The sequence below is a fragment of the Prionailurus viverrinus genome, chromosome B3 (genome assembly GCF_022837055.1).
Source record: "Prionailurus viverrinus isolate Anna chromosome B3, UM_Priviv_1.0, whole genome shotgun sequence".
Taxonomy (NCBI): Eukaryota; Metazoa; Chordata; class Mammalia; order Carnivora; family Felidae; genus Prionailurus; species Prionailurus viverrinus.
This window is the reverse complement of record NC_062566.1, coordinates 13,017,911-13,042,801: the sequence shown is the minus strand read 5'-3', so window position 1 is coordinate 13,042,801 and position 24,891 is coordinate 13,017,911. Positions and strand designations below refer to the sequence as shown.

At 46.0% G+C, this 24,891-nt stretch overlaps 1 protein-coding gene across 10 annotated transcripts in view; it reads left to right on the top strand.

The window, feature by feature from the left end:
- TTC23 (tetratricopeptide repeat domain 23) overlaps nucleotides 1–24,891 on the top strand; it is a 104,982-nt gene that overhangs the window by 69,537 nt on the left and 10,554 nt on the right. For all 10 annotated transcript variants that reach the window (XR_007152906.1, XR_007152905.1, XM_047862300.1 and 7 more), the window contains exons 7-9: nucleotides 1,087–1,192; nucleotides 13,519–13,646; nucleotides 17,858–18,007. Coding sequence is in view for 8 of the 10 variants with exons in the window: in XM_047862300.1 (XP_047718256.1) it covers nucleotides 1,087–1,192; nucleotides 13,519–13,646; nucleotides 17,858–18,007 (384 nt within the window). In the remaining 2 variants the exon portion in view is untranslated. The remainder of the gene's footprint in view (nucleotides 1–1,086; nucleotides 1,193–13,518; nucleotides 13,647–17,857; nucleotides 18,008–24,891) is intronic.

Here is a 24,891-nt window from a genome sequence, read left to right as displayed (position 1 = left end):
AAGATGTCACCTGCTCCTCAACCTCAGCTCTCTCGTCTACAAAACACGGGCAACAAAAATTGTTAAGAAAATTAAAATTGATACTACACCTGAGAAAGAAATCTTAACTGCTGTTAATATGTCTTGGCCTATCCCAGTCTGGTGTTTCTCCCTTTAACTCATGGTATTTTAGTATTTCTGTCACCCTTTTGGCAATTAATTGCAAACCACCTGCCACCTGGTGTTAGTGCACTGTAGGACATCAGGTTCAGTTCCTGTCCCTTTCTGTACTGCCCACCCTTTCTGGTCCTGGCCTCTCCCGTCATAGGTGATCGGTAAGGGTCTGTTTACTGAATGAATGTGAACCGGTTACTAATAGCATTTTTAAAAACTTTAAATGTTGTCGGATGAGTAGTAACTTTATTTTCTCTTTTATTCTTTATATCTTTTTTATTTGGAGAGATGTGTTTTGTATTTTATTTTGGGAGGATTGTTACTATTTATATTCATGGGATCATAGGGTTTTTTTTTTTCTCTCTCTCAAAGAATTTTCAATTGGGCTTTATTTTTAAGGAACTGAGCTCTTTTCTGTGTTCAGATAGCCCCATGGGCCAGTTGAAGAAGGCGCAGGGAGGTGGGCTTGGTAGATCAGGCACTGGGGAGGCTACTGACATCTCAGCAAGGGCCCCCTTTGGGCTGAGCTGGGGCAGGGGGCTGGGCTCGCCCACTTCCTGTGCAGAGCACTGGCACTTTTTAACCCATCTCCTTCCTTCTTGAAACCCTCCTCCGCTCGCCAACCGCCCCCCCCCCCTCCACCACCCGCCCATCCTCAGCTGACACTGCACTCACAGCAGCATAGACTTAAATGATCCGCCCTGGCCACAGCTTCCAGCCATCCGGACTCAGCCTTCAGGGCTTTCTCTGTCCACAGCCCAATGCTTTTAAAATCTAGGTCTCCTGAGAATTGACTGTGCTTCCACACAAATCATATTGTCTAGCTTGCTAGAAAGTTCCTTGGCTTTCTGCTTATCGCTCCAAGAACAGTTAGTTCCCTATTGCTGCCGCCAAGCGTGTAAACAATCCTATTTCTTCTTTCCCGGGTGACAGGCGCATCACATCGTGCTGAGCAGAAACCCCTCTCAAGAAGAGGCAGCAGTCTCTGCACATTTGGTCGCCCGCGCTGCCGTCGCTTCCAGGGGGATCGAACACCACGGTGAGCGCAAACCTTCTGTGGGCGTCGCACCTTGCCTGCGCCCTGCCCGTCCCGCACACGGGTCTGTGAACCAGCTGCCTTTAGGATGGGTGAACAGGTGGATGGACCTGTGACACAGGCCCCCCTGGAGAGCTTTGGCGGCTTTATGTGGTGGTCCTGAGCTGTGCCCCTGTGTTACTTTCACCAGAGTTCTCTGCTTTCTGTCCTGTTTAGCTTTTCTCTAACCTTTTACGTTCAAATATGGCGAATCTTCATCCAAGCAGAGCTGTGAAGAGCCCCCAGAGAATCCACGCTGGGCTTACAGGGAAATCTGCTCTACTTTCAGAGGTGATCTATTTTTAAAGATTGTTGTGGAGCTACTGTGGCAACAGATAGATCAGGCCTGTTGGAACCCCATCCTACAGACTTTCACAGGACAGAGCTTTCAATCAGGATGAACTTTACATGGTTTCAGGAGTCCAAGAGGAAGTTGCCATTTATGAGTCATATGGTTTTTCTTAGCCCCATGTGATAGGTAGAGCGGTGAGCTTGGGGAGTTCTTTAATCCGCCATTCCAGACTCAGAGCATACAGTATGCCTCTAGTGATGGGGAACATGCATTCTGGTGGCTTATTTTTGGTCAGAATATTCAGAAACAGAGTATAACTCATAAAGGAGACCTAGGGGTATATTGCAAAATATCAGATAAAAAATAATGATGTACTATAGTAAAATAAGGTCCAACGTGCCAGCAAGCCTAAAATGGAGATCCGGCATAGTTGGGATTCAGGGGGCAGAGCTGGGCTAGAAGGCAGAGGCTTCTAGCTGGAGGGTAGGCGGAGATGAAGGGAATACCAAAATGAGCAGCCTGGTGTGTAGAGATTTCTGGGCCAGGCAGGGGCTCCAGTCAGGGAGGAACTGGTGAAGGGGATATCAGGGTTTATCCATCTGTCCATCCTACCTTACAGACCCCTCATTCTGGCTTCCTGGATCCTTGAGCACCTTTTTGGAGCTGGAGCAGCGTATCTACGGATAGAGAAGGCAGGCAAACTTTCTGATCCTCTCTTTTTGGAACACGCCATATATAACAATCGGCTTCAAAACCTTCAAAGGGTCAACAGTTTTTTGACCAGCTTTCTGGTGCTTAACATTATTTTTTTTTTCAAAATTTTTATGTTGTTGTTTTTTTTTTTTCCTTTGAGAGACAGAGGGAGAGCAAACACAAGTATGGGAGGGGCAGAGAGAGAGGGAAACATGGAATCATAGCAGGCTCCAGGCTCTGAGCTGTCAGCACAGAGTCCAACACGGGGCTCAAACTCAAAACCGTGAGATCATGACCTGAGCCAAAGTCCAGCGCTCAACCAACTGAGCCATCCAGGCACCCCAACATTCCTTTAATAGGGGAAGAGAATCTTCCATTCCCAACTATTAAGACAGTTAAGATGCAAACACACATTTGATGGAAATTCCTATGCTAGCAGGAGCCACAAATCTAAGTGTCTATAGGAACCACACAAGCAGTGTGAGCGAAATAGATAGCTATTACGATACAGTAGGAGCAGCAAGCCTAATCAGAAATGGCAGCTACTGTTGGTTGTAATACAAGAGAGACAACACAAAATGTGAGGACTGTGGCAAACTGGAGAGTCCCATGCCCTATTGAAAGTGAGCAGCTGTTACAGCTCCAGCCCATTACTGTCATGTAGAAGGCAGGCTTAGAGGGCAGATCTGTTTTTCAAGAGAAGGCAGAAATCTAGGTTTTTCTGTGTAATTGTTGGTAACCAACTCAAACATGTTTCAGGCTCTGATCAGGCAAAGCAAGTGTGAGGGCAAAACACATGTAACTTCTGACCTTGAGAGCGTGCATATAATGAATAGTTGTCAGAACCTTCCTGTTTTCCTCAGGCTCATGGGTTAAGACAACTGGAGGGTTCTGAGCATTTAAACTGATGAGGTGGGGATGGCGGGAGTCTATTCCCTAGAGAATACCAAACAGCTAGAGGAAACTAAGGCCCAGAGAAAAGAGGAAGAGTTTCCAGCCCAGGAAACTAAGGCCTCTTTGCCTAGAGGGATTCTGGTTCACCAGCATCTCAGCTAGTTAATAAATGTATGGATTGGGTGAGGACCAAAGAAATTGTGTCCTGAAATGTTTTTTTTCCTGTAGCTGCAAAGTTAGGCCACTCTGTTTTGCATGGTTTACAGAATCAGAGAATCCAAATACACACACACACACACACACACACACACACACACACACACATATATATATATTACATTTTTTAGTCTAAATATAGCATGGGTACTATAAATTGAGAATGACAATAATACCTACTTGATACATATAATAAGATCTGTGAGACTTAGACGACCTCACACAGTAATAATAGTAATAATAGCTAATGCTTATACAGTGCATACTGGCATGGTTCTAATCAGTTACACTTTTTTAAAAAAATTTATTTATTTATTTTGCAAAACAGGGAGAGAGCATGAGTCGGGGAAGGGCAGAGAGAGAGAGGGAGAGAGAATCCCAAGCAGGCTCCATGCAGCCAGCACAGAGCTGGACTTGGGGCTCGATCCCATAAACCATGAGATCATGACCCAAGCCGAAACCAAGAGTCAGATGCTTAACTGACTGAGCCACCCAGGCACCCCTAACCAGTTACATTTATTAACTCAATTAATCCTCACAACATTGTGAGGTTGATGTAAGTATTTCCAGTTTCTGATGGAGAAATGGAGAGATTAAGTAATTGCCCCAAGAGCACATTTCCAGGGAGTAGCAGATTTGAACCCAGGCTCTTGACCTCCATGTTACATTGTAAGGACTGACACTGCACATGCTCCCTTTTCTTCCTTGCCCCTCCCCACTTAGGCCTACGGAAGAGCCTATGGCATTTGGGACAGAGGACATGGGAAGAGTGGAGGCACCCAGAAAGATGGGTTTGGAGAGCCAGTGGGAAGGGGCCAGTCCAGGAGTACGCACAGGCTTTTAGCACCTCCCCTCTGCCTCTGGTGGCCCTGAACCCCACAAACTGACTTGCCGGTCAGAATTTGAAATATAGGAAGAGTGTAAAGATGGAAGAAAAGTTCCCCCCAGGAGCAGGGAGATACAATTGAAGATGCAATACAGATTAGGGGAGGGGGTTACTTCTGCTTGAGCTTTAGGGGATTGGTTGCTAGAAACATAGGGCGCAGAGCCTCAGGAGCTCAGAGGTGGCAGGAATCATGGTAAGAGTAATGTTAGTGACAACAGTAGTGGGAATTGAGCTTGCCTTGTGTGCAGGTGCTGGAACTCTCATACACGTGCTCATTTAATCCTTTTAATAAGCCTGAAGGCGGGTGTGACCTCCCATTCTGCAAATGAGCTAACACAGCCAGCTCTCCATACCTGCAAATTCCGTCAGTCTCTATTCTCTGAACTCATTGCTCTACCCAGAAAGACCACAGCCCCTATCACTCTGTGGGGTGCTCCTAGACACGCCCTTCTCTAATCAGAGGAGACTTGAAATCACCTTGATGCCTTTAGGAAGAAAGTTTACCGCAGCCTTAAAGGGGAGTCAGCGCTAAGTGGGGCTGGCAGTGGAACTGCAGGATCAGAACAGCTGCTTGTCAGGCAACACCATGAAGCCCTAGGACAGGTGCAGAGACGAGCACCCGCCCTGGTCTCTAAGGCCTCAAAAGACCATCTAAATGGGCACATCAGGAATGAATACAAGCACGGAGAAACCCCAAGCTATTCCTAGTGTGTTAACCTGTTTGAAAACTGCCGTCAGAATCCTTGTTCTCTCGGTGGCAAAACGTGCAAAAGGCTGTGGAGAGTGAACTGACCATTCGGCATGTTGAGACACAGAGTTTGTTCTGGCTTTTACCCACGGTGCCTAAGTGCGGTGTGGGCCGAGGGGGCCCATGTTACATGAATGGAACCAGCTTCCCTTTGGAAGCAGGAGTGAACTGGTCCCACCCAGCCAGGAGCCACAGTCCCACTGTCTTTCAGGGTGCCTGGTTCTCATGTCATCTCTGTTACCCCCTCTCAGTCCAGTCCCCCCACAGTGGGAAAGAAGGGAACCCCACCCAGGTCTGGGGGTTCTCCAGGCCTCTGCTGCCTCTAGCAAGAAGAAAGGAAAGGGGAGCATTTGGTACTCATCTTGTCTGACAAGTAAGGGGATACCAATCGCCCCCAAATACACACACACACACACACACACACACACACACACGCTGGCTGGCTTTCACCCAGGGTGGCAGGACTGTGACCTGGACATTAGTCACTTTTAGTTCAGAAATCCCAGCCAGATCCCCTGGGAGCAAACCCACATGGTCTACCAAGTGCTAAAGAAATCCACATGCATGGGGACCACAGCTCTGCTTTCCTGTGCTTAAACCTGTCTGTGCAGAGCACACTTTTTTTTGTTTGTTTGTTTTTAAAGAATCATTAATGAGAAACATTTCTCATCTGGGGATTCTCCGTAGCCTGCTTGCTAAATGCCCATGGAAGGCATTGCCCTCTGACAAACGAAACGCCACTGGCCAAGAAGCTAGCGTGTTTCAGGCTCCATGCTCCAGCTAATCCCTTTGCTCTGTGCCTTTCCTGCATTCCTTATGCAGACAAAACTGCCCTAGAAGTCATGAAGGATTGCGATTGCATAAGGACTTCCAATTCAGGCTCCTGGAATGTCACTAACCTGAGCCTGGCCCGCTTCCCGGAGCAGCCATAGACAAACTTGGTATTAACAGCTCTCCCAACCCTGCAAAGTGTTCAGGGCATTGGCCTTGTGTTTATAACTCTTCTCCTAAAGGATATTAAAATGAAATGGGCGGAAGCCAAGTACATTTCGGTGTAAACCTTTGAGAGGCAGAGCCTGCTGAGCACAGGCGGCCTTGTTTGGAAGTGGCTCCGTCTGCAGCCTGGGCTCTGTAGGGTCCGGACACAGCACAGTGGAAGGGGTTCTGTCCCACTAGAGTCTCAGGGGCAGGGGGTGGGATTCCTGGCCATATGAATCAGACTCGTGAGCATGGGGTGCATTCCCAAGATACAATTCCCCATGCGCAAATATGTCCATCTTCCTGCTGCCCCCTTGTGCTAGGCTCTCCCCACATTTGCACAGTAGACATAAAATATACAAGTGTCTGAAGCTGGGCGCTGTATCTTGATGCAGTCTCCTGTTTTATCCACCTACCTGATCCTCCCTTTTCTCGACTCTTCCTCCTGTGGCCTACCTTGTCAGCCTGCCCCTCTGCTGGGTCCCACCCCACCTGCAGCCCACTCCCTGCCCCGCATTCCTGGGTTATGGATGCCCCTTGGGCCCTGTGTGTCCCGCAGAGACAAGAAGTCAGACAGGCTCTGGAATACACATATGCCCAGTGCCAGTGGACTCCTGATAGGTAACATGGCCACCCGAGAGTAGCCACAGTCAGGTGTCCTTCATCTTCCCGTGGTCCCCCTCGGCAGCCCCTGCTGTCGCCCTTGCCCCACCTCCAACCAGAGGCCTCCAAAGTGGGGTTTGGGGTGCAGTCCTGCTGATGGAAATGGGTGTAAACCACAGCTGGCCACACCCACCCACTCTCTCCCATCCTCCTCAGCCTCCCTAGTCGCCCTCAAGCCCCATGTGCTCCGACAGACCCTTCGTCAGTCCTATGCAGAGTCCATTTCTTGTTACAAAATGCGCAGCCAGCCTGATCCTGTCCTGCCTTGAGCTCCATAAGCAGGTATCAGCATCCACGCCTGCTGTGTGCTCTAAAGGAAGGGGAAGCTGCAGAAAGCAAGTGGTGGGTAAGGACAGAGAAGAACCCTTACCCTGTTTCCCACCATCATTAGTAGGGCCCTTTCTCAGAAACCTCTGGACGGCACCTCAGAGCACATGCCATTCAAAGGACTGAGGTCCAGGACATGTCCAGACTCATTCTGCAAGCTAGAGACAAAGCAAGGCTTAGACAGAGGCCTATTTAACCATGGCCCCAGAACTGGAGACTGAGTGGCATTGTCCCCAGAGGTCCGGGAAGCCCAGAGACGGACAGGAGGGGGCTGCAGGGTTGGCAGAGGATCAGAAGAGATGGCCTCTTCCTCTCTCCAATTCCGTGCTGTTAGTCTCTCTTCCCAAAGAGACAACCTTGTGCACACTGAAACCTCATCAAGCTTTGCTTACAAACTGCCTTCCATCTTTGTGTCTGAGAACAAAGTCTATGGCATCATTCCTCTGCTAGGAAAGATGAAGTACGTGCCTCTGTGATATACAGTTTTTCACTCCTATACTGGCTAATAATTTGTGTGCAGAACTTCTCAGAAATGCCTATGTTTTTAATACCCTGACTTGGCTTCAAAAAGGGTTTTTAGGGAAGCTTATGGAAAATATATACTTCAACCAAGACAAGTAACTGGGGCTAGAAGCTGCTGGATACCTGACCACTACTGGGTGGGACAGTGAGTGGTGGGGAGGTAGAGATGGGGTCAGCTTCCTGGTGGTAAGGATATTGGAGGCAGGCAGATCCCCATGGTGACGGAGCCCTTTACTGGGCCCATAGGTGCCTGGCACTGTGCAGGCACTTCATGTTTGCTCTCCCACGGAAGCCCCGCCCAGCCTGCCGCCATCTTGGTCACCTCACACTACTAAGGCAAACCTTCCCCTCAGAATGACCTTGGACTTCCTGGGGATCATACAGCTACTGAGCAGCAGGTCTGCTGCTCCCAGAAGCCATGTCCAGGGCCTGTGGAAGTGTTCTTCCAAGAGAGGGTCTTTAGTGTGGACCACAGAAGGCCTTGAGGTGAGGAGAGAGCCTGACTTGGGCTTCATGTGTCCTCAGGCCACCCTTCCCACCTCCCACCCCTCAGGGCTGGGAGGTAGCCTCAGGGCAGCTGCCTGTGCAGAGTCCAAGATAGCCCCAACAGCCCCAACAGGACCCCAAATGGGTCCAGTCTGTTTGTTTGCTGGTGATGGAGCTCCTCTGGGTTAACGCCAGGCTACATTCCCTGCGGTCCTTAATACTTTTGCAGTTAATACAGAGTACAGACTATTTTCCAAGACTGTTACAAAAGATAATTGTCACATTGTACATGCAGGCCTCCGTCTTAATGAAAGCTATCCTCACTGTTCAGCTCTTGCCTTAGGACAGCCTCAAGAAAATGAGCCCAGGGTGACTGGAATTTGTTTTAATTAAAAGCCTCCTAACCTCCAGCGTGTCAAACTGTAACCCCGCATTCCTCTTGCTCTTTGAATGAAGCCTGGTTTTCTTTTGCCTGTATAAGAACACAGAGACAGAACAGAATCTGACAGGGCCTCTGGGAGACATTGAGTCCCCCTGCCCAGCAGGCAGGCCACACTTCCTCCCTCGCTCTAACCCACAGACAGCCTGAACATTGTGTTGGGGTGGAAACGGGAGAAGACTCGTGGCCTTGGAACACCTGTGCCACCAGGGCTCAGATTTACAAGTTAAGTCATGCTTCTGTGCTTTAGAAAATGACCTCATCTTCTGCCAAGGCCACCGGCATCAGGTTGCAGATGATTCTAGAAGAGGTTTTTAAAATTGGGGGCAGCCACTGTAAGAGAGCTGCAAATTGCTGGCTTTCTGAAAATCCGGCTTCAGGGCACGAGGCCCACGCTGGGACATGGCATCTCCCCACCCTGTTCGATCTTCGATCTCTCTGGAAATCCTGCTGTCACTCGTCCCCCAGGAGAAAAAAACTCTGCTCATCAGGGAGTCACTCCTTAGCTGTAGTGACAGGATGGATTTGCTCTCCTCTCAAAGACAGATCATGCGGTTCACAGTTCAGAAAGCTAACGTGGGGGTCGGAGGGGTGAGAGAAATACATCAGGATCTTGTAGTAAAGGGAGTTTTCCTATATCCCAGGTAAATATAAAAGTAGTTTCAAATTTATAGACTGGGAAGGCACCCACAGTGGATGCCCTACCCCTTCCTCTGTTCCTAAGTTGCAAGGCTGCTGTGATCTACAAGGCCACTGACATGATGCCTGATGTGTGACAACTTCTCTGTGACAATGGCAGTTGGGGAACCCTTCCCTCCCCTCCTCCCCTTGGACTAGAGGCCTTGCAGGAACAGAAATGGGAAAAGCCTGGACCTTTAGAGAAGCTGAGGACTCCGAAATACAGGAAGGGCAGCAGCAACCTCAGAGGGCAGATTTCCAGGCAGAGTCCGCCTCTGACATCCCCAGCTGAACACCTCGCTTTCGTTCGCTAGTAACCACACTGCCTTCGTTTCAGTAATACGTTCCTTCTCCCTCCACCCCTCCCTTCCTTCTTCTCTCACTTTCATCCCCTCTTCCAGAGACCTATATGTGCTAACAAGCATCCTCTTTGGGGAAATATGAATACATCTCCCTGAGGTAGAGGTTGAGCCATTTATGCACTAGTTTGCGTTAGACCAGGCAGCTCCCTCTCTCCCAGCATCTCTGTGAGATCAACTACACTAAGGGAAAGGAGCATGTGGCACTCAGGTCTAGGAAGCCAGCTGATAACGGGGTATTTTAGGGGAGGCAGTTGGTCAGCGTGTGACTGCTGGGGGAAGGGATACTGAGAGGTGGGAGGACATTACAGGAAAGGGGCCAGAAAGGAATCAAGCACAGCTGTGTCCTCCTATGTCCAGTTCCTTACCAGGAAGGGGAGGGAAATGTTTCCCATCCCTTTTGCCTCCTCCTGTATCTGAGCATGGTACCACTTCTGCCAAAGCCCAGGCTCTGAAACTCAGTCCCTCCTTGTTCAGCCCCAGCTCCTTCCTACGCTCTTTATATCTGCCAGTCTTCATAGTAAGAGCTCATCTCAGGAGAACAAGGCTGAGACTCAGGAAGATCTCTACCTTTTTTTTTTTTTTTTTTTTTTTTTTTTTACTTTTTTTTAGTTTATTATTTTGAGAGGAGCGCATGTGAGCAGGGGAGGGGCAGAGAGAGAGGGAGAAAGAGAATCCCAAGCGGGCTCAATGCAGAGCCAGACATGGGTCTCAATCTCATGAACCACGAGATCATGACCTGAGCTCAAATCAAGAGTCGACGCTTAACCAACTAAGCCACCCAGGCGCCCCAAAAAAGAACTCTTAAAGGCTCAGTTACATTTTTTGGTTAATTCCCAATTAGACAGAAAATTAAAATATCAGGAGTACTCTGCTCCGGAATATCGTTGTTAATTTTTAGACATGGAATGTTCATCTCTGTTATGCTTTTAAAATCAACAAAATAAATGCCACATCATCCCCACTAATTTGCTGTCATCAGATTATCAAAGTAGCCAAAATTAATGCTTAGTTTGAGCATTAAATCTGTAATGCTTTCTCCCATGAGTCAGCTACTAGTAAAGAGATTTTCTGCTTGGTAAATTTTCTCCTACCAAGAGAAAATTCTGAGTAAATACTCTAGAAATCATCCCCCTGCTGGTCTAGCAGACCCTCACTGAAAGAAAGGAACAGGGGGCTCCAGTTCAATTAACTTCTGTCTATAGCTACAAACTCTGGGGGCAGCTAGGACTCAAATCAGAGGCATCACCTCACAGCAGAATTCCTGCTTCCGTCTGGCAACCGCCTAGGCTCCAAGCAAAGTAAATCTTGCAGATAAATGAAACTTACTTGTTCTCAGACCTATCTTTTCCTTACGTTGACAGGGTTCGGTAGACTACATTTCGCAAGGGTTGGCTTCTCTCCTTTCTAAAACATATCACATGGAGTGTACTTGAATCATTTCTTGAGACATTCTCAGCATGAACTTCAGGTGTTCCCAGAGCTCTCGTGGTGTGCAGGGCCACACATCCGGTGCACATGAGATGAGCCCAGTATTCTACACCTGTGACCACTTTCATAGTGCTCCCGTCCTTTTAATAAGTCCACCTGTGCTTCCAGTGTGCCTGCTGGTCACCCTAGCATAGGCAGCAGAGGTCCATAACCATGACCCTCAAAGCTGTCCCTAAGTTAAAATGATTACCATTTATTGAGCACTGACTAGGTGTTAGGCGTGTCTTCAGTTGTTTGTATGCATTAACTCATTTACTCCTGGCAATAACCCTATAAAGGAGGCACTAGCGTTATGTTCCCCTTTTTCAGATGAGGAGACTGAGGTCAACCATGTGAGGCACCCAGCTAGAAGGGAGCAGAGCCAGGCAACCTCTGACCTCTGGAGCCTGCCCTCTTTGCCACTCGCTGTGCTGACTCAGGAACAACCACCCTCTCTGCACAGGCGACCCAGTTATCGCTCCTCTGTGAGTTCTGGAGTGCTGTCCTCATAGAGGCCTCTTTGGAAGCACCTGGCACTCACAACACAGTATGAGAAAAGTGAATTCAAGGGCTGATTCTTTGGAAAAGGTATTAAAATAGATAATATGCTAGCTGGTCTAATCAAAAAAATAGGGAGGTAGCACAAATACAAAATTAGAGGTGATAACCAAATATGGAGGAAAAGTAAAGAAGTAAAGGGTTATATTTTATCTTTTCACTCGTAGGTCTTTGCACCACACAATACACACGAGATTTCCAAGTGGAAATGTCAAGTAGACCACTGTATACGTGGGTCATAGTCTATTCTGGCAAAAATGTGCTTGTCATGTGTCACCATGAGGTCATCTCCAGCAGGCACTTCATTGGGAGTCCCATGTTCCTGGAAGAGGAAGATATCACTTTTCCCTCTGCTAGAGCAGGGGTCAGTGGTCCAAACCATCTTGCCCCCTTGTATTTGTAAATAAAGTTTTCTTGGCACACAGCCATGCTCATTCATTTATGTATTGTCTGTGGAAGCTTTTGTGCCTCAACAGCAGAGTTGAATAGCAGAGATAGCAACCATATGGCTCTGAAAGCCTAAAATATTTACCATCTTGTCCTTTACAGAATGAGTTTGCTGACCCCTATGCTGGAACCCTATGATTTCTCCAGTTACAGACTAGTTTCTAGTTAATTTCTTGGTTCAGAATTTCCAGACCAAGTAGGTGATGCAGATTCAGGCCTCACCCATGTGGATGCCCCCTATACGGTGTCTCAGTTTCAGATGCCATTTCTGCAGCCACGGATGGCCTCTGGACCATTGCGATTGCTCTTCACTCCACTGTAGGGATTCCTGACCGTATTAGTTTTCTTTTGCCGCATAACAAATTTTGATTGCTTAAACCCATTTATCAATTCGGTTCTGCCGGTCAGAAGTCTAGCACAGTAAGGCTGGCTTCTCTGCTCAAGCTAAAATCAAGCTGTCGGCCTGCTGCATCCTCATCTGGGGCATGGGGATACTTTTCCAAACTCATTTCTGTCATTAGCAGAATTCAGTTCCTTGCGGTTTTAGGACTGAAGTCCTCATTTTCTTGCTGGCTATTGGCCAGGGGCCTCTCTTGGCTCCCACAGGCCACTCTTGGGTCCTTACACCATAGTTCCTTCCATCTCACCAATGGAGGACCTTCATGTCAAATCCCCCTTATGTTCTGAATGTCTCTGGCTGCCTTTTCTGCTACCAACTAAAGAAAACTCTGCTTTTCAAGGCCTTGGGTGATTAGGTTAAACCCAAGGGATAATCTCACTCTCTTAAAGTCAACTGTGGTATATCACATAACCTCATCAAAGGAATAATATCTCCTCATATCTGCAAGTTCCACCCATGTCACAGGGGAGGGATTAGACAGAGTTGTCCTCCTAGATTCTGCCTATCACAGAAGGATTTGGCTTTTGGTAGCAAGCTTCATTCCATCTTCCTACCATACACAGTCCTCAGGCCTCATCACCAGTCCTCAGGCTTATAAAACTTTAGCCCTTACAGACTATACCTTTTGTTTCTAACACCCTCACAGTCCACTCAGCTTCAATGCCCACTCACTGTTCTGGCTTCTGGTTCCTTCTTCATTTATCATACCTGAGGTTTTCCCTTTCTTGCTTTCAAGATTGGCAAATATTTAAAAATATTTTCCTTGTATTATAACCAGTATGTTTATGTGTTTGGAATGGTTGAGTTTCTTTCTTTAGCAGCATGTCAGCCATATTTTGCAGAATTTTAATGCTGTAAAATTATGTTCTAAGATAACAGAGTCCATTAAAATGAGTGGACCCTCGGAGCCCTAACCTCAGTGAGCAGCAACCAGAGTTAGAGGAAGAATTAATGGTTAACCTGAAAACTCACCAGTGTGTTCAAGTCTGGGGAATATTTTCCCCATCTGTACTGTATGGCTGGGAGAGCTAAAATGTATGAAAACCAAGGAAAGTAAATTGCTGTATCCTGCTGAGACCTAAATCTTTTCTGAAAAACAGTCCAATTAACTAGGTCCTCTTGTCTAAATACTTATTTTTTTCAAATAGCTCACCACCACTAAAAGGGTACTTATTCTGTTTCCATTTGAAATCTGCAAGCAATCTTCAAATGTTTTTACGATGCTTTTCTTCAGATGTGGCCAAGCAGTATTTTCAAGAGAGCATGGCTAATCTTAAGGATGCTGAAGGGATGGGAAAAGCCAAATTTCTTTCAATTCAAGATGATTATTGCCATTTTCTACAAGTCACCGGACAAAAAGAGGTAAATGCATTTGGACCCAAGTTTGACTAGTTATTTGCATGAGTTGACATCCAGAGGGCTACTCCTTCACTCTACAAGCATCCATCAAGCATCTACTATGGGCAAGGTATGTACCCGGCTCTCATAGGGACAGGGATAAATAATGCCAGGTGGCCACTCTTGGGCAGCTCCCAGATACTCATTCTTGGAAAATGAAAACTATTTGTGAGAATGTAGATGCCGTGTTCCCCCAACTCCCCACAAAGGATCCTAAAGGACGAGAAACCTAAAACCCAGTGGGCAGACCCTGCTTATCACAGCCTGCAGTTCTGGCTGGGATAGAGGGTGCCAGTGAGTGTGCCTAATTCCTCTCTCCTAATTTTGGGTTATGGATGGAATTTACATATCTAACGAGAGCTACACAGCACAGAAGTTACAGCCCACGGTCCATTGAACCATACAGGCATGCTTTTTTATGGCTTGTAAAAATAGAACAAGCCCCAGAGTTTATATTCACTGGTAATTAAACCCTTGGGAACTTATTCCATGCAAAGCCTAACAGCTACCAGAAAGCTACTTGCTGTTGCCTTTATGTATATAGATGTATATATTTTTTTCAACTTCAACCTATCAAGGCAAATCCTTGGGATGAAAAGCTTTTATTTTCTATGCTGTTCTGTACACTTCCCCCACAGCTCTGTCCTAAACCCCCCCTCAATTGATGGGAGCTTAAGGAACACAGGTTTTTAATCTAGATGCTCCCATGTTCCTCAGACCAAAGTAGGACTACAGTAACCATAACATGTGGAGTTTCCATATTTTTCTGGATCCCCCAACTAGAAAAGGGCCTTCCAGAGGCCTCAGATTCTAGAATATCTGTAGAAGTTCTAGGGAGGGTGCTCAGGTCAGAAGTCTAGAGGCAGGATGTAGTCTACCCCCATCATGACTTACCCCTTCCAGGTCATCAGTCATTGTTACCTCTAAAATGTATTGGTTGCTATGTCCACTTCTGCCAATCATCACCTCCTGTCTGGACCACTCTGACAGACTCTGGTCCCCCAGCTGTTTTCTCCACTCTTGACTTTTTCTCATCCATTCTGAATAAGGAAGCTATGGTGATCTTTTCAAAAAGCAGATCTGATCAGTGAAACCCCCATTTGTAAAATACTCCAACGGCTTCTCAATGCCCTTAAAATAAATCAGAATCCTGTGTGTCTCACAACACCTTCAAGGATCTGGATTCTGCTGACATTTCCAGTCTTATTTTTGCCCCCTCCCCCGATCTGTGTTCTGGCCACATTGGCCTTTTCTAATCCCTACTTCCAGAAAGTGCCAGCTTTTGGTTCCTACTCTTGGGGGTCTCTTCCTCATTGATCTCCTAAATAACGCAGGGTCTATCTTTCAGGACTCATCAGTTTGCCTGATTCCTTTCCCCAGTCCTCATTAGATTCTTCCCATTATTGTTCATCATAGAATCCTGTTTGATATAATAATATGATGAACACAGCACAGGAGTAATAGAACCAGATCATAAGAATAGTAAGTATATGTGTGGATGTGTACTGTCTCTCCCCTGCCTGGACTGATTTCCATGTAGCCAGAAACCCTCTTGCTCATGGTGGTGGAGGCTTGGCTATGGGTCGCCTGACTGCTCTAGCCACCACAGGGCACCCATCATCTCCCCTATTCCTGCCTGGCTTCCTGCCCTGGTGTCTGTCACTGATGCCACACCTCACTGCCCTTGCCTCAGTCACCCAAATCGGTGGTATTGACCAAAGATGCACCTCGCTCCCCTCAGCCGCCCTTGGAGATTTTGGCAAACTGGCTCTTTTCATTCTACCCCCGGCCAGACCTCCGGTGCCCTTGTAAGAATAGAAAAAGCTGCCTCTTCCTCGGGGGGATGCAGCCCGTGCCAGCACACATTGTTTGGAGAGCAGAACACAGGCTAGATTTCAGCTGCCCTCGTTCTCCTGCCCTTGTGCGTGACGCAACCCGTCCGCCCAAGCGTGGCAACCTTGCATGGGTCACAGCCCTCTCCCTGTGGGCTCTAGCTGGAGCTGGCTGACAAGGCTCAGCCTGAGGACAGTCCCAGGCATGAGCATGGGGCTGTGCTCAGACCACCCCAGATGTGTTCACAGCCGATACATTAGACTAGAACCCTGCACCAACAGGAAGGTGGTCTTTGGGAAGGAAAATGTCTTTTAAGGTAAAATGTAGGTGAAGGTCACTCTGCCACAGATTAAAATACTCTGTGTGGGTTTATCTTCTAGTTGTGCTACGTTTCTGCTCAAGAACCTTCTCCGGGTTCTTACTCCCCATAAGAAAATCCAGACTCCCAAACCTGGCGCAAAGGCCCCCCACCATCCCTCAGCCCGGCCTGTCTCCCCACTCTCCCCTTCCCACTCTCTGTGCTGCAGTCAGATTAGCCCACTGCCTGGCTCTGCCCTTTGCCCTCCTCACACCTGGGCTCCCAGTTTCCCACGCCCTCTCCTCCTCCCACCCAGGTCCTATTTTTTCTTCACTCCTCTCCCTTAAGTTTTTCTACCTCTCACAGACTGACACAGTCTCTGTTTCCTCCAAACCCATGTCGCATCTCGTCCATCACCATCGTGACCTGCCGTTCAAGTTCATGCAGATCTGTCTCTAGTTTCCCCAGTCAGGATATAAATGGCATTGAAAGCTTCATTTAGGAAAAAGAGTCCGGCTCTTCTTTCCATCATGGGCTCCTCCAAACCTGGCAACCAATTGACAAGAATAAGTTGCCGAGCCCAACACCTGCCCCACGCTAAATCCTTGCTCACCGGGGTTGGGAGGGGATGTGATACAAAAGGACGGGATGCACTTTAGCATCAGGCAAGTTCCCCACGTACCAGGGTAGGCCACACGCTTCACAGTTTCCAGTTTCTCTGGTGATTTCATCTTTCCACCTAAGAAATTGTTTCTGCCTCATCACTGCCTTCTCTGTGGTTCCACACCCCAACCCTAGCACCTAACCCATATTACTGCCAATAAAACGAGTAGAGCTTTGCCAGCTCCTTCCGTCTGTGGAGTGCTATCAGGACACCTCCAGGGCCAGTTGGTGGGGACACTCTTTAATTGGTTCCGGCCTTATTTGAGTCTCAAATTCAGCATTTGTATCCTGCAGCCATAATCCTGCTTTCGTGTACAAGACCACGGAAGAATTTCAGGAGAAATGTGGGGGGTGGAGAAAGGGCTTTCCCTCTGTATGTCTTAGTGTCTGACTCAAGAGATTAATGTCAGAAGATACTGGGTTCTGACCAAGCCATGTTTTTTATTCCATGTTGGTATAAATAAACCCAAGAAACCAAACAAAATGTCAAATATATTTAATTTTTCACCATGTTGGAATGTTTGCTTTTGGTTTCCTAAGCTATTTCTTATGAGAAATAGAAAACCCTGGAATATGTTCTGGATGTTTTGTAAGTACATACATTGCCAGGAAACTCTAATTTTCACTTAATGTAAGAACGTCCCTGGGCACATAGGCAGAAGAGCCTGCAACTGAAAAGGATTCAAATTACTGGCCGGATTCAGATCCTAGGTCTGCCACTGGGGAGCTGTCTGTCTGATCCTGAGCTAGTTTCTTTTTCTTTTCCTTTTTTTTTTTTTTTTTTAAAATGTTTGTTGCTTTAGAGAGCCTGAGCAGGGGAGGAGCAGAGAGAGAGAAAGAGGGAGAGAGAGGGGGATGGTGGCTAGAGAATGCCAATTGGGACCTGACTCCCCAACCACAAGATTACAACCTGAGCCGACATCAAGAGTCAGACCTGAGCAAGTTTCTTGACTGCTCTGTACCTCAGTTTCCTCCTCTGTTCAGTGAGGATTAAAACTGTACTTACCTAGAGGAGACAGAATTACATGAGCTCACACATGCAAACTGTTTAGTACAGGTCTTGGCACATAAAGGACACAAAACATGTTAGCTTTTGCTCTTACTGCTTGACTGAAATGAATTCCTGCACTGTCTGAAGTGGCTTTGCTCTCCATGTGTCCTTTATGCATTGTGTCTCCATGGTGAGCACCTCTCCGCTCACATGTATGCTACTTCCTGTCCCCTGTTTAAAGGGGAGAGTAGGCTTAGCTCAGGAGACACCACCCAAACCCATTCCCCTGAAAAGTGGAAATACACATCAGTCACACCATTTTCTTAAGAGGCATGGATTTTATCAGCCTTTGAGCTTTTAACCAGACTTTAACTTTTCTTCCCTTCACAGAGAGCAATCTCCATCCTGAGAGAGTCCCTGGAAGCCAAAGTGGCAGTGTTTGGTGACCTCAGCCCGGAAGTGGCAGAGACATACCGGCTATTAGGTGGGGCCGACCTGGCACAGGGGAACCAGAGTGGGGCCCACAAGAAACTAAAGAAGGTAAAGCTGGAGCCAGTACTAATGCAGAGAAAACTCTCCCCACGGGTCACTTTCTCTCCCTCCACCATGCTGTTTGTAAATGAAACTTTATCAGTGGCTTATTTAGGTAAGGTGACATCACTTTCACAGTTGATCCAAGCCAACACTTTTTGGGTAAGCAATATAGTAATCCTTTTATATACATATGTTTTTAAATGAATTATCAATTATTTTTTTACCATGCAAATGTTTTAAATTTTTTACATAGTGTGATTTATCAATTTTCTTGTACTCTTTCGGTACACTCAGTTCATGGAGGAATTCTTGAATTCTTGTATGTGTTCTTCTAGTACTTGTATGTCTGTTTCTTTTTAAATTTGGGGTTTGTTTGTGTGGAAGGTGTGAGGTAAGGAGCCAATGTTATCTTTTTTCAAACGGCTTCCCAGTTGTCTAGTGCCATTTTATTAAAGAGCCCATCTATGCTCCAGTGATTTGAGGTGACACCTTCATCATGTACTACACTTGTGTATATATTTAAGTCTATTTCTAGATTCCTATTCTCTTCTGTTTGTGTTTTTGTTTACTCAAATTCCAGTGCCTAATTGTCTTAATTATGGAGATTTCATAGCATGATTTAATAGCAGGTAGGACTAGACTCCCCTCATGGTTTTTTATCTCCCTAGACTATTGTGTTTTGTAGACATTTTTCCATATTTATTTTTCCACCTGAACTTTAGTGCCAACTTGTCTAGCTCCATAAGAAGTTTGATGGTATTTTTTTTGAGGAGCATGTTATTTATAAATGAACTTCAGGAGGACTGACATCTTCATGATGTAGAGTCATTCTACCCAAGAACAAAGGATGTCTTTATATTTGTTCACATCCACTTACGTATCATTCAGGCACATTTTAAAGTGTTCCTTATACAAGTTTTGCACATTTCTTATTAAGTCGATTGCTAAGCATTTCCTCTCCCTTAATGCTATTATAAATGGAGTTTTATCCAGTATTATATTTTTTAACTGTTTGTGTATGTGCATGCAAACTATTGGTTTCTCTATGTTATTTTATATTCTGCTAGCTTACTTAATTCTTTTCTTGCTTGAGTTAATTTGAACATTGGTTCTTTCAGGTTTTTCAGGTGTACCATTACATCATCTGCAAATAGTTTTACTTTCTGTTTTCCAATTCTTATGTTTCTTATTGATTTCTCTTATCTGATTGCATTGGCTTGTACCTACAATACAATAATAAGTAAGAGTAGAGATAATAGGCATCCTTGTCTTGTTTCTGATGTTAGTGCAAATGCCTCTAGTGATTCTTGATATGGTACATGCTGGCTTTGGACTAAGGTTTATATATTTTACCATAGTAAAGAAGTGTATCCATCAATTTCTATTTTCATGAGTATTTTTTTATTAGAAAAAAGTGCTGCATTTTGTCAAAGCATCAGTGGAATTAAATAACCATATGATTCTTGTTAGATCACTTAATATGGTATATTTTATTATCATATCAAACCAACCTTGCATTCCTGGAATAAATCCCCTTAGTCATATTAAACTATTTTCTCAGTGCAATGTTGATTCTGTTTGCTAACATTTATTTTAGGATGTTTTGCCCTTATTGGTAAGTGATACTTGTTTAAGTAACAATGTAACAATGTCATATTTGCTTCATAAAAATAATTTGGAAGTTTACTTTTATTTTCTAAGCCTACAGGAATTTATGCAGCACTAAAACAAGACTTTGAAGGTTTGTACCTCTTGTGAAATTCTTTAGGCCTGGTGCTTTTTTGGGGTAGCAGGGAATTCTTTGACAGTCTTCTCTATTTCTCTGTAAAGTTTGCTCTGTTGAAGCTTTCTGGCTCCAATGAAGTCATTTTGGTAAACCATATTTATCTATTTCACTGTCATTTTCAGATAGATTTGCATAGAGATTTGCAAAGTAATCTCATGAATTTCTTAAATTTCTACTTTTTTAGTTGTTATCTTCTTATTGTCATTTCTTAGTTTTATATTTGGATCTCCTCTCTTGTTTGCTGGCTGAGTTAGTTAGTGGTTTGTCTATTTTGTTAGTTTTTCAAACTCCGTAGGTCAGTTGTCTTCCTATTCTGTTTCACTGATTTCTGATTTTATCCTTATTATTTATTTTCTTGTAACTTATTTTGTTTTACTTGGTTGGAGTTTTTCCTGTCTTTTTGAACAGGGAATTGAATTTATTTGTTTCCATTTTTTTATATAGTATTTTATGCTATGAATTTTCCTTATTACTTTAAGTGTACCTCTGAAGTCTTGTCATGTTGTGTTTTCGTTACATTAATTAGTTTTAAAATGGTGAAACCTGGGAACCTCCAAGTAATGTAACTGACCAAACCAAAAGAATTAACTTTAGTTTTGAGTAGGCTACCCTGTACATTGAGCCTTTATCTCTCTTACGACTTTTCTGAATCTGTTGCAAAAGGCAACATGTATGGTGTATATTTTTTAACAAGATGATACATATATCTATTATCATTTAGTCAACACTAGTTACTGGTCACCTTCTAGAGGCCAGTAGCTGTGCTAGGCAGACCTGGGGTAAAACAGTGACCAAGACAGATATGCTTCTTGTCTTTGTGAGACTTTCCAGTCTAACCAGGAAGATATATTAATCATTTCAGATAATTTAAACATTATACATATGCCAAAGACATTATTGAGGGAAGAGTTATAAGGATGCTAAGAGTGGCAGTTGCCCTGGGTTTCTCCATCCCCTACTTCTAATTTAATGCTTATTGACTGATTGTTCTATCCCTGACACTGTGTTAAACGATTTACATATATTAACTTACTTAAGCCCTATAGCAACCTGAAGAGTTGGATACCTCTGCTCTGTTTTTTGTTTTTTGTTTGTTTTGTTTTGTTTTGTTTTGTTTTGTTTTGTTTAAAAAGCAGGAAACTGAGGCTAAAAGAGTATCTCAGCATTGATTTCAAAGTCAGGAGTTGCCAGAGTGGGGCTTTATTACACTGGACCGTGTGGTCTATCCTATATTACAGCCATTTCACATGCCGGGCTTCTCAGTAAGATTCTGTTTGAACTAGAGCTTCCTATGCTTAAAAACATTTGGGAATCAGTGGCTAGTGGGGAGAATGCCAAGATCAGGAATCTTTGGATTGCCAAGATCAAGGAATCTTTGGATCACCACCGACAGAAAATGGTCAAACTAGCTCAGGTGTCTTGTGGTTTCCAAGGAAGGGCCACTAGGCAGATGATTAGCACAGCAGGATGCAGCTGAGGCTCAGGAGAATGTTCCAAGGTTCTCTCTGCCCAGGACTCCTGTCTGCTTCTCTCTGCACATCCTCTTCCTCCACCTCTGTCATGGTAGTGTCTCCCCTCAAGATGGAGATCACGGCTGCCGGCCCTCCAGGGTTTTACTCCCTACACTGTGCCATTTCTCAGTCACAGCTCAAAAGATCTCAAGAAAGGGCTGTAGGCCTGACTTGAGTCCAGTGTTCACCCTGGATCAGTCAGTTGAGGCCAGGAGCGTGCTAGGGTGTAAGAACATGGTGCTCTCAAGGCAGCTGGGTGGTCCCCACTGGAGATGGTGCAGGAAACAGAAGACCTGGGATGCAGTCCCTATTTTTGAAGCATGTGCAGTGAGTACAGTAGGTAGGCAGTAGCTTCCTCCCTCGAAAGCATCCCAGGCCAGTGAGGGAGTTACAGATTGTAAAGGCCCAACTGTGATATTATGTGCTAAGTTCTCCAAGTCCACACTGGGATCTATGGGAGGGAAGGGCTTAGGGAAGGTGTCCAGGTAAGTAGTCCTGAAAGAGAATATAGGCGAGCAGAGACAGGAAGTCCCAGGTTGGAAATGGGCTGGAAGAAAAAGTTCAGGGATAAGAGAGCGAAGCCTGTTTAAGAAGCAAAAAGTTGGGGCCAACTGTGTTGGGAGAGTTTCTGGGATAGACGTGAGGGCAGGTCCCTGCAGCTGTGTTTGTACGTTAAGGAGCTGAGACTTGATCTTTTAAGCAGGGGTCTAGGGGCGGCTCAGTCTGTTAAGCGTCCGACTTGGGCTTGGGTCATGATCTCACAGTCTGTGAATTCGAGCCCCACATTGGGCTCTGTGTTGACAGCTCAGAACATGCTTCAGATTCTGTGTCCCCGTCTCTCGGCCCTCCTCTCTCTCTCTCTGTCTCCCTCTCCCTCTCTCTCTCTCTCTCAAAAGTAAATAAATATTTTTTTAAAAAGAAGGGGTCCCAAACAATGACCAGTTCACTGCCTGTGTTTTATTTTATTATAGTTAAGGACATAGACCAAGTTAAAAATGTTTTTTGCAGTTAGTCGTTAAACCTGTAATCATTTTACAGGTGATCATAAATTGATCAGATGGTAGGGGAACACTACCTGAACCCCAACTACGTGAAATTTTATCGGCACCAAAAAGGAAATCTGTTCTTCTCATTAGCAAAACTAGATTACAAAGAAACCTCCTCATAATTTCATTGATAAAACAAATTTGAGGAAGATTGCACTCCCTCCTGTTACCTAAGTGCCTACACGGTAGCCTCAATTTTTGTCTCTTGGCCTGCAAGGCCTATAATATTTACCATCTGGCCCTTTGCAGAAAGTTTTCTGAATCTTGCTCTAAGCAGCTGGGAGCCATTAAGGGAATTTTAAGCAGGGCACCATAGGTCTCTATTTGTAGTTAGGATTTTGGGGCACCTGGGTGGCTCAGTAGGTTAAGTGTCTGACTTCGACTCAGGTCACAGTCTCATGGTTCGTGGGTTCGAGCCCGGTGTTGGGCTCTGTGCTGACAGCTCAGAGCCAGGAGCCTACTTCAGATTCTGTGTCGCCCTCTCTCACTGCCCCTCCCCTGCTTGTGCTCTGTGTCTCTCTCAAAAATATATAAACATAATGGGGCGCCTGGGTGGCGCAGTCGGTTAAGCGTCCGACTTCAGCCAGGTCACGATCTCGCGGTCCGTGAGTTCGAGCCCCGCGTCAGGCTCTGGGCTGATGGCTCAGAGCCTGGAGCCTGTTTCTGATTCTGTGTCTCCCTCTCTCTCTGCCCCTCCGCCGTTCATGCTCTGTCTCTCTCTGTCCCAAAAATAAATAAACATTGAAAAAAAAATTAAAAAAATATATATATAAACATAAAAAAAAAAATCAGGGTCACCTGGCTGGCTCATTTGGTGGAGTATGCAACTCTTGATCTCAGGGTTATAAGTTCAAGCCCCACACTGGGTGTGGAGATTGCTTAAAAAATAAAATCTTTAAAAGCAATTTAAAAAAAATAAAAAGAGGGGGGCACCTGGGTGGCTCAGTCGGTTTAGCTTCCGACTTCGGCTCAGGTCATGATCTCACCGTCTGTGAGTTCGAGGAGCCTGCTTCGGATTCTATGTCTCCCTCTCTCTCTGACCCTCCCCCATTCATGCTCTCTCTCTGTCTCAAAAATTTTTTAAATTAAAAAAAATTTTTTTAAATAAAAAGAAACGAAAAGAAAAAAATCATGTGAGGATAGTGTTGAGAATGGAATGGACCAAGAATCGAGGCAAGAGGCCGAAGTTTTCTCATCTGTAAAGTGGAGGTGACAGCAACGCCGAGGCTTCCTTTGTCCCACGTTGTTCCGGGGTTGGAGTGAGGGGAGGAAAGGCAGGCTGCTTTGCGAGCAGCAGGGTCTGGCGGAGTTCCGGGTCCTGAAGAGTACCAGAAGGAGGAGAGGGCAGGGCTTTCCTGGCTGAGGCACTGCCTGCCCCTGGGAATCTCCACTGTGATTCCCCTTCCTTGTTTCTCCTCTGAGGAGTGTCCATGAAATAGGGAAAGCCTAGCCACTCAACTCCAGGCTGGGGAGGGACCCCAGGAATGGGGGAAACTGGCAAATGGTAGCAGATGCTCAAGAAACTTGAGCAGGGGCCACACGAACCTGTATGAAGCCCCGCTGTCCCCGGCGGGGCTGGGCGGGTACCACCGCTGACTGCAGGCTGGGGGCCAGGCTTCCTGCTGCCCAGTGCTCAGACGTCATTCCTGATCCTCACAGCCCAGACTTCAGTAGCCCTGTTTTACAGGCCAAGAGGACGTAGGCTCCTAGAAGTAAATAAATTGCCTCTGGGCAGGCTACTCTATAGTAAAGCCCACATGCTTTCCTTATTGCCAGTGGTTCACCAAGCATGGGGGCTTAAAGCCCTGCATCGGGGTGACCTTCTGAATCTGAGTCTGGGACAGGGGTCCAGGGGCCCAGGGATCTGCATTCTAGCTTCTGGGGGAAGGTCGAGATCACTGCTCTGGGCCTCGTGCCCACCCACAGGGCTTAAAAGCAGCTCAGCTTCAACAAACTGTCAGGTTTCATCACTCCCCAAGCCTGCAGTGGAAGTTAGTGAAACGTTTTCACTTTAGTTTGGCCTCATTAACCATCAGTCCTGAACACAATGGCTTTGGCATTTTGAAGCTCTCTGGCCATTTGCCAGAACGCAGGGAGACAGGGTTGAAACCTGCATGTCTATTGGGTGTGCGTGCTGCAGTACGTGCGGTCCTTGTCGTCCCTCCTCTACATGTGCCCATCTGAGGACAGGACCGGCCACATTGTGGGCATAGGACACACACAGGACTTGCGCATCAGCTGTTGAGCCACACTTTCTTAGTCAGCCCTTAGGTAGCTCCCTAAAGCTACCAGCCGAGCGTTTCTCGCATATTTATCACAACAGCTGTGTCCCCCAAGTTTTCAACCCTGGAACAGGAATCCAAGGAACACCAGCTTTTCCAGATGTGCCCTCCTGTGCTGCATGGCCCGGCCATGGTCCCATGGGCATGAAAAACAGGAAGTCATGAGAGACAAAGCAGACAGCCGGATTAAATTACTGCAAGGAAAACCATATTATTGATCTATCTTTCAAAGGCGTCTGCCTGCAGGAGTAAATTGGAGAAATCT